Genomic DNA, 9,247 nt, shown 5'->3' on the forward strand with positions numbered 1-9,247 from the left:
GAGTGCTCCAACACACTCAGGTATAAGGAGCAGCAGCAGGAGTCAAGCTCAATGTGAGCAAAAGCACCTGCCTAGTCCTGGGTGAACTCAGGAATTTGTCAGCTTTGGGGGTTTCCATCTCTTGTGAGGAGGTATAGGTCCTCAGGGTGGAGTTTGACCCAGAACTGATGGGACAGATGTCATGGGAAAAGATGGAGGCCAAGGCCAAACAGAGACTGGGGCTATGGCAGATGCACTGCCTGTCAATAGAGGGGTGCATGACAGTGATGAAGGCAATGCAACTGCCCATGCTTCTATACACCACCTTAGTCTTCCCTCCTTGGAGCAAGTCATCCACAGAACCCTAAGAGCTATGTATGTTTTCTTTTGGAACTCCACATGGGAGAAAGTGGTGAGGACCAAGCTGTACAAAGTGAAACAGTCCACATGCAGAGGAATGCCAGATGTCCTACTGTTCCTCTGGGCCAGGTACATGAGCCAGGTATGCAAACTGGCAACAGGGGAAGAATCTAAAACAGCCTGCTTTGTAAAGTACTTTTCAGGACAGCTGCTGTGCCAGTGGCAGGTGTACATGACAGCCAGCAGGAGCCCACGGGCCATGATGTACCCATGGTTCCACAAGGTCTTGAAACGCTTCCAGGACAAATACAAACTGTGACGTGGCCCTAGCAACCCTAGTGAACCACCACAAGATACAGGAGGTGTAAGAGCAAGAGACATCATATTGCCAGTGGACTTACTACCTGGTGACAGCTGCCAGGCCATGTGGGAACAAATTTTCCATAAGGACCTGCAGAAGGAGCCCAGAGACTTGAACTGGCAGACAGCCCACTGGGCACTCGCCATGCAAGCATGGAAAAACAACACAGGGCGCAGAGGTCCATTCAACTGCCTGAGGCAATCCTGCCGGTGGGAGGCGGAAGCAATAGACCACCTCTTCTGGGACTACCCATATGCCGGAGAGGTGTGGAAGAAAGTACGCACACTTCTGGTGGTGTGACAGGTTTCAGAATCCTGACCAGAGAACCAGTCCTCTATGGGCACTTTATGAAAAAGCAGGGGGCCCCAGCAATCCACTTCAACCAATTCATCTCTTGCTTTAGGTATGCCCTGTGAAAGGCTAGGAACCTGCTCATAAACAGGCACTCAGACCCCACAGTTAAGGACTGAGTGAAATGTACTGGTACTACAGCAAGGGTGGGCAAGGGTGCTGCAGGCCAGATCTGGCCTGCAGCACCCCCCAACGAATTGCACCCTGCCCAGCCCTTCCACCCACAAAGGTTGGAGCAAGGTGTCCACATGTACAACCCTCCAACATAACCTATTGGGCCTTGCTCCCACCCTTGTGGGTGGAAGGGTTCTGCCCAGCCAGCAGCTTCCGGGTGGGACTCCTGCTGCAGCCAGAACCTGCTCACTTGGGGCAGCAGATAGGGAAGTGGCGGGGCTGTGGGGGGTAGAGTTGCAGCTGGTTGGAAGCAGGAGCACAATGCAGAGCTGGCTTGCAGCCCCAGCTGCCGGCAGCAGCCACAGGCATGGAGGTCAGGGCGCTCATGCCCAGTGCAGGTGCCTGGCGGGGCACGGCTCTGGCCAGCGCTGTGCCGGGGGAGGGAGCGAAGCCTGGTCTATTGCCAGGGCTCTGTGCTGCGCCCCCACAGGTCCAACACTCGCAGCAGAGGGAGCCCCACTCCCTGCTTCCTTGTGGAGTTTAGCACAGGGTTTCCCTGCTGCGAGTGTGGAGCTGCAGGTATGCGGCACGGAGCCCCAGTGATAGGGCAGGCTCTGCTCCCTCCCCGCACACAGCGCTGGCCGGAGCCACACCTGCAATGGGCATGAGCAACCTGACCTCCCTGCCTGCTGCTGCCAGCAGCTGGGGCTGCACACCATGGGAGAAGTGTGTGTGGGGGTCCCTATACCCCCCCACCTACCCTCACCCTGCCCCCACAACCCCCACCAACATAAACATACACCCCAGCATACCCTATGCCCCCTACACAGCCACACTCTCTCACAATCCCCCCACATTCCCCTGTGCACATGCACACACACACAATATGAGTGACACTTTATTTTTGAGTTATTAGACAATCCCTTCTATATATAGCACACAATCGCAAGGCATGACAAATATTATTTTGTAATAATATTAAAATATATTAAAGTAGGTGTTTGACTTCTAGCGTGTGATTTGGTTTTTTCTGCTTCTAAGATGGCACCTCCCCTTCCCAAAAGGAGTATGGGGGGGGGGCAAGGGGAGGGGCTTCCAGTGCCAAAGGTCAGGGGTTAGGGGGCAGGACTTCTGGTCTCAATGTGGCAACTAAGGGGTGGGGCAACTGTCAAGGGCCCCCAACAGCTCGCCAAAACTTGTTAAACCTATGCGACCCTCCGCCTGAAATAACTGCCCGCTCCTGTACTACAGGAAGACAGAAGAGGATGATGGGAAATGGATGGCAAACCTCATATGGAAGAGGGGACTGGCATAGACTTTTCAGAAGCAAGCCCTTCGAAGAGAATGAGGAGGAGGGCAGTGGCGAGGACGGCACCAATGACAAATAAAACAAGTGAAAGGACTGGACACAAAAGAAGGGGATTTGGGAGGGGGAGAGGGGAGGGAACTGAGGGAGTCTGTTATGAAACTGATGTTTTCAGGGAAACAGTGATGGGCGCGTGGGAGTGCAGGTGCGCGATATGAATTGTGTAATGGGACTAAAATAGTTTAACTGTTAACGTGTGTTTTTGGTCTGTCAAGTGAACCACAGCAGTCATGTGACAGGTTGTTAGAGGTACAGTTATACATATATAAAAATAAATATTTTTGCAAGAAAAAAAATAGAGTACCTGGGACTGAGGAACATGCACCGCTTGTCAATGGCAGGTGGCAGGGGATGTAGCACTAATGATGGCAGTGTTGCTATCGGTGCTTCTGTGTACACCATGCTGGTTCCCTCCTCTCCCCCGCCTCGGTGCTGTGTGTGTCGTCTTCTAAGGCTCCAGATGGGAGAAGGTTGTGAGGACCATGATGTATAAGACTAAATGGACCGGGGGCTGAAGAATACCAGATGTCTTGCTGTTCCTTTAGGCCAGGTAGATGACCTGCAAACTGACAACTGGGGCAGAATCCAAAATGGCATGTTTCATAAAATATTTTGCAGGGCACCAGCTGTGATACTGGGGTGTACATGGTGCCCACCTCAAGCCTATGGACCATGGTGCCAGCATGGTTCTGCAAGATCCTGGAATTCTTCTGGAGCAAATGTGAACTGCCCAGTGAGGCCCCAGTGACCCTGACAAACCACCCTAAGATGTAGGAGGTGGTAAGGGCAAAGGATAGACTGTCACCTGAGAACATACTACCTGGCAATAGCTTCCAGGCTGTGTGGGAATGAATCTACCGCGAAGATGTACAGAACAAACACAGGGACTTGAACTAGCATATTGTCACAGTGCCTGCATAGGGAGTGCCCAGTGGGCTGAGGGGCAGAGAAGCCCACCAAACTACCCTAGGCAAGCCTGCTGGTGGAAGGAGGAAGCAATTGGCCACTTCCTCTGGAACTGCCCATATGCTAGGGAGGTGTGGAGGTGAGTAATTGTACTCATAATGGTGACAGGGGTCAAGACCCTCACCAGAGGTGGTGATGTTCAGACACTTCACTAAGCAGTAAAGGACCCTGACAGCCTGCTTCAACCAGTTCATTTGCTTCAGGAGTGCCCTGTGGAAGACCAGGAAGGAACCTGTTCATGTACAGTCACATGAACCTCCCAGTAGACGACTGTGTCAGAATGGGAGTGAGTGAGCTGCAGGTGTACTATAGGAAGATGATGGAAAGAAGATGGCAGAGGACACATGGAAGAGAAAAGATTGGCACAAACTGTTCGGAAGTGGGACTGCTGGATAGGGCAATGATGATGACTATGACAATGAGTGAAAGGACTGGGGAAAGAAGCTGGGGATTTGGGAAGCGGAGAGAAGAAGGTGCTAAGGTGGTCTGCATTATTGTGATGGGTAAAGGAGATGGTGATGGGTGTGCAGGTGCATGGTTGCAGCTATGGTAACAGGAATGATGATGGTTTAACTGTAGATGTGTCATGGACTGTCAAGTGAACTGGATCAGTCATGAGATAAAACTATAAAGATATAGGGAGATACATTTTTGTAAAAAAAAAAAATTGTGTGTCTGTGCTAAAACTTGCAGTAGTTCAAAAAAAGGTAACGTGCGTCAGTTCTGGATGAACTAAGTGTATTGGTACTATATACAAAGTGCTATAGCCATGTCTGATTTCAAGGTTATTGTTTTCAAATTTGCTCCTTATTTCCATGTGCTCAAGGAGAGCAGGGTCTGACAGTAAGGAGAGGGGGAAGGGGCTGCCAGGGAAAAAGCTGGGGGGAAGCAAAGAGCAAAGGGGCTACCTGACCTCCCCCCTCCAGATTTTATTTTCTCTGCTGTAGCAGTGGAAGGGGGACAAATTCAAGACAAACTTCCAATAAAATTCTATACCTGAAAAATTATAACTAATTTATACATTTACTGCATATATAATCTAATTATTGGGGAGACATCTTCTAATCAGGGTTATAGAACCATCAAAAATTAGGGTTGGAAGGGACCTTTGGAGATCATCTAGTCCAGCCCCTGCTCAAAGCAGGTTGTCTTCTATTAGAATAAATACAGTAGGGGTGAAGGGACTGTGTGTGTGTGTGTGTGTGTGTGTGTAAAGTAATGAGGGGCTTATAGGAAGGAGAAGGTATGAGGGGTAAGAATTAGAATTGTTGCCTTTTCTTTGTGTGGTGGGGAGAGGAGAAATGAATGAAGAGGCTCCTTTGAGAAAACATCAAGTTGAAGGTGCTAGCTCCAGAAATGAAACTGAGTGATGAAAAATGTTGTTCAAATTATCTACATGTTAATATGCTTACACAACACTTAATGTTATTTACCTGCAGTTTAGTTGCCCCACTCATGTTAGATAACAGAGTGGCGATAACAAGTTATGAACATTCTTAATCTTGAATGGTGATATTCGTGACTGCTACCTTAAAAACAAAAGCATTTTTTCAAGCAAGCCATATTTAAAAATCTAGCAGGAAGGACAGGTCTTGGTTTATATCCTTGTTCAGAAGTGCAGTGGAGTGCTTTAGTATAGGAATATTTGTTCAGCAAGGCTGCTTGCAGACATTAAAAAACTCCCCCAAAAACAGCGCTTTAAACTCAGTGCAGTCCTGTGCCAGCCACGAGAGGTAGTGCCTTAGTTGGACTCAGCTTGCCTGGCATCTGTATAGATTGGGCACTTTAGCAGGGCTTTTCTGGTGCTTTTATCTAATAGCTGATTGAATCAGTTTTAGATAAAAGTGCCAAAAAGCCCTGCTGAAGCACCCGATCTATACAGATGCTGCAGAGCTGGGTTGAAGTAATGTGCTGCTTCTTCCAGCGAAGTCCTTTTTAATGTCTGCAGGCAGCCCAGAGCTCCAACTACTTTGATAGGCAAGCAGATATTTTTTTGTGTAATACAATTAGGCCTCGTATCACGAAATCGACCTGAGGAAGAAGACCAGTACTGGCTGAGCATGGGCCGCACTTTCCACAAAGTGACCCTAAAGGACAAAATCATTACTGTCACTCGATACCTTCCAAAGTGAGTATCTCTTCTCTCAAGTAAGTTACCATCACTAGTCCAGCATGATTGGCTTTCAGTTATCTCAATTTGAATGAATGGATTCATTTCACTTCCTTCTGTTCCTGTACCGTTACCATTGAAAGTGTCAGGATTGTTAAGGTTTGCCTTGTCTCTTTTAGGTATCCATATGAATCTGCTCAAATAAACTACACATACAGTCTGTGCCCTTCCCACTCGGACTCCGAATTTGTTTTCTGCTGGGTAGAGTTCTCCCATGAACGGTTAGAAGAATACAAATGGAATTACCTGGATCAGTATATCTGCTCTGCTGGCTCTGAGGACTTCAGGTGAGGTCTTAGTTTCCATCCTAACTTTTCTGTTTGTCCCATTTCCTTGGTTTCTTTCAGACTTGCAGTTGCTCAGACAAATTAGTCTGTAAAGGTTAGGGAAGCTCTGCTATGGGAACTGGGGGGAAAATGAGTCTTCATTCAGTGACATGATGCTAGGATTTCTATCCCCCTTGTTCAGATTTTATTCAGTTCTGTGTTTGCATCACCTGATCTTAGGACAAATTCTTGCTTATGCTGAGTTTTTTAGATCATTCTGCCTCCTCCTGCACAATAGTATGATGATTAAAGAACTGATGAAGGACTGCACAATAGTATGATGATTTGTGCAGTCCTTTAACAGTTTCTTTGGCTCCTTTTTAATTTCTAGACCTAATTCAAAATGTCCCTGTTCTTATTTAAACTTCCTTTGAGCTTGCTCAAACAGATCTTGCTTAACGATGCTCTCTTCACTCTTCCTGTTTAGTATCTGGTCTTTTCTGATGGTTAGACTTTTTGCACTGTTTTTACTCAGCAAAAATAGCTTTTCCTTTATCTTTCTCTCTCATTCCAAGTCTCAACTCTTTGTCCTAGCCTGAACTTGCAAAGCCTCTTCCCCTTTTCCCCTTCCTTTCCTCCCCTTTTCTCTTTTCTCTATTCCCTTTTCTCTGTTCCTCCTTTCCTTTCCTTTCCTTTTTCTTTTAAGTAGTAAGCTTTTATAAAGTAGCTTTTAGTGGCTCATACTAAGAGTGTAGGTCTATTCCTGTGGTTTTCTAAATCTAGAAATAGGCTTGTTTTCTATGCTGTATATCAGCGTGTTTGGTGGTAAATACCTCCCAGTGTCATCATTCTACTGAATACACCATCCTAGGCAGACCATATAATGCTTAATGTTATAGTCATGTGAAGCATTATTATCGTGGTTATAAGTGAGTATTAACTCCAGAAATTGCAGTTGGGACCTGATGAGCCCTTCTTTCTGACTCAGGGCTGTTCTAATAAGGTTTTACTGTACTTGCTGACTCTGAAGAAGCTTGGCAGCCAATTTCTTTTGTATGAAATTCCACACACAAAGCTGTGCTCAGTGGGCACTTGTACACATGATGGGGGTTTAGTTCCCTAAATTGAAACAATGGATTTTTAATTATGATAATTATAAAAACCCACCATTTCAATTTAGAGGCTTCCATCACTATTACAGTGAAGGGCCTGATACTATTTTTTGGGCAGAGCCTGCCCACTTCTCCGACGGCCGGGGGTTGAGCTGCTAGTGGGCCGAATGGCCCCTGAGCTGTGGGGGGCCCTGGTTCTTCCTTCTGTGGCGGTGCCACCCAGGTGGGCTGCTGTTAGGTGGGTGCTGGCCCAGCTTGGGCTGGGGGAAGAGTTGGATCTGGCAGGTGCTGCCTATGAGCTGGGGCAACACCTGCACAGCTAGCGGCCCTGGGGCAGCCCTGGGGAGTGCCGCCACCGTGGAGGGAAGGACTAGGCTCCCTGCCACACCTCAGGGGCTGCACAGCCTGGTGACAGCTCACACGGGCGGGGAGGGGGAACCGGCGAGGGGCCTGATCCTCCCCCTTGCACCACCCCAGCGTGGAGCCTGTCCATCTCCCATGGCTGGGGGACGAACTGCTGGCAGGTCTTGAGTGGTAGGGGGCCCTGCTCCTTCTCTCTACAGCAGTGGTCCCCCTGGAGCTGCCCAGGCAGGTGCTAGTGGGTGGGTGCCTCCCCAGCTCAGAGGCAGCACCTAGCTCGATCCAACTGTTCTCCCAGGATCAGGCCTCTCGCTGCTTCTGCCTTCAGCCTGCCTCTTGCAGGGTGGCAGGGGGTGAGCTGTCAAAAGGCTGCAATGTTACAAACAGCTAAATTGCAAACTAAACTACATGTGGATGTGGTTTAGTTTGCAATTTATTAAACGCATTTAAATCATAAAAACCCCGCATATGTGTATAGTGTGACACAATTAAACTGCAAAAACAGCCAATTTTCATCACGTTTACTAGCACCCAATATTGTCCTATGTCTTTTTTTTTTTTTCCCCCTGTCCCCTATGTCTTTCTCTAGTCTTATTGAGTCACTGAAATTCTGGAGAACACGGTTCCTGCTGCTTCCAGCCTGTATAACTGCCACAAAGCGTATTATGGAAGGCGAAGTCCACTGTGATGTATATGGAGACAAGCCCCGCTCTGATGAGGAGGAATGGCAACTCTTGGATGGCTTCATCCGCTTTGTGGAGGGTTTGAATCGTATTCGTCGGCGCCACCGATCAGACCGAATGATCAGAGTAAGCCAGTATTTGACATTACCCTCAGTGGGGTGAAAGCTGAATTAATTCTTCAACTGAATTCCTCTAGTTACCTTTCCCGTCAGCTTGCATTGCAGTAAACTGCTGTACTGTCCACTGCCCCTGTTGCTTTCCATTCAGTCTGTTTTTGAAACATGACTGATAACCACCTATTTAAGAACTCTTGTTTCGAGACAGGATCTTGGTGAATGTGGGTGCATTGTGCAGCTTGCTTTGGCATAATACTTGCAAGAGTCTTCTCTTTTATGGAGTAAAACAGTTCACTTTTCTAGATCCAGCAAGCTGTGCACTGTGGACTGAGTGACTAGAGGGACAAGCACCCCAGCACGGAGATCCAGATGGGTGGATCTCTTATGTGTAATGAACGGTTTCATAGATTTCATAGACATTTGGTCTGGAAGGGACCCCGGAGGATCATCGAGTCCAGCCCCCTGCCCCAGGGGCAGAAAGTCAGCAGAGATCCTAGGATCCCAGCAAGATAAGCATCCTAATGTGTCTTGAAGGCGTTCAAAGAGGGTGCTTGAACCACCTCCGGCAGCAGGCTATTCCAAACCTTGGGGGCTCGGACAGTGAAGAAGTTCTTTATTATGTCCAGCCTGAATCGGTCACAGTGGAGTTTGTGACCGTTCGATCATGTCATCCCTTGGGGAGCTCTGGTGAACAGATGTTCCCCCAGGTCCTGATGAGCACCTCTAATAAACTTATAGGTGGGTACCAGATCACCCCTGAGCCTGCGCTTTTCCAGGCTGAAGAGCCCCATGGCTCTCAGCCTCTCATCATAAGGTCTGTTTTCCTGACCTCTGATCATGCGCGTGGCTCTTCTCTGCACCCTCTCAAGCTTCTCCACATCCTTTTTTAATTGTGGAGCCCAAAACTGGACATAGTGCTCCAGCTGCGGCCTCACCAAGGCCAAGTACAGCGGGAGAATGATGTCCCGGGTTTTGCTTGAGAAGCATCTATGGATGCAAGCTAGCGTTTTGCTCGCTGTACTAGCCGCAGCATCACACTGAAT

General features: G+C 48.3%; 1 protein-coding gene across 10 annotated transcripts in view; it reads left to right on the forward strand.

Moving 5' to 3' along the window:
- DEPDC5 (DEP domain containing 5) overlaps positions 1-9,247 on the forward strand; it is an 85,163-nt gene that overhangs the window by 49,621 nt on the left and 26,295 nt on the right. For all 10 annotated transcript variants that reach the window (XM_025199281.1, XM_025199280.1, XM_014518133.2 and 7 more), the window contains exons 27-29: positions 5,508-5,625; positions 5,787-5,954; positions 7,995-8,214. In XM_025199281.1, the coding sequence (XP_025055066.1) occupies positions 5,508-5,625; positions 5,787-5,954; positions 7,995-8,214 (506 nt within the window). The remainder of the gene's footprint in view (positions 1-5,507; positions 5,626-5,786; positions 5,955-7,994; positions 8,215-9,247) is intronic.

Source organism: Alligator sinensis, unplaced genomic scaffold (genome assembly GCF_000455745.1).
Source record: "Alligator sinensis unplaced genomic scaffold, ASM45574v1 scaffold505_1, whole genome shotgun sequence".
Taxonomy (NCBI): Eukaryota; Metazoa; Chordata; order Crocodylia; family Alligatoridae; genus Alligator; species Alligator sinensis.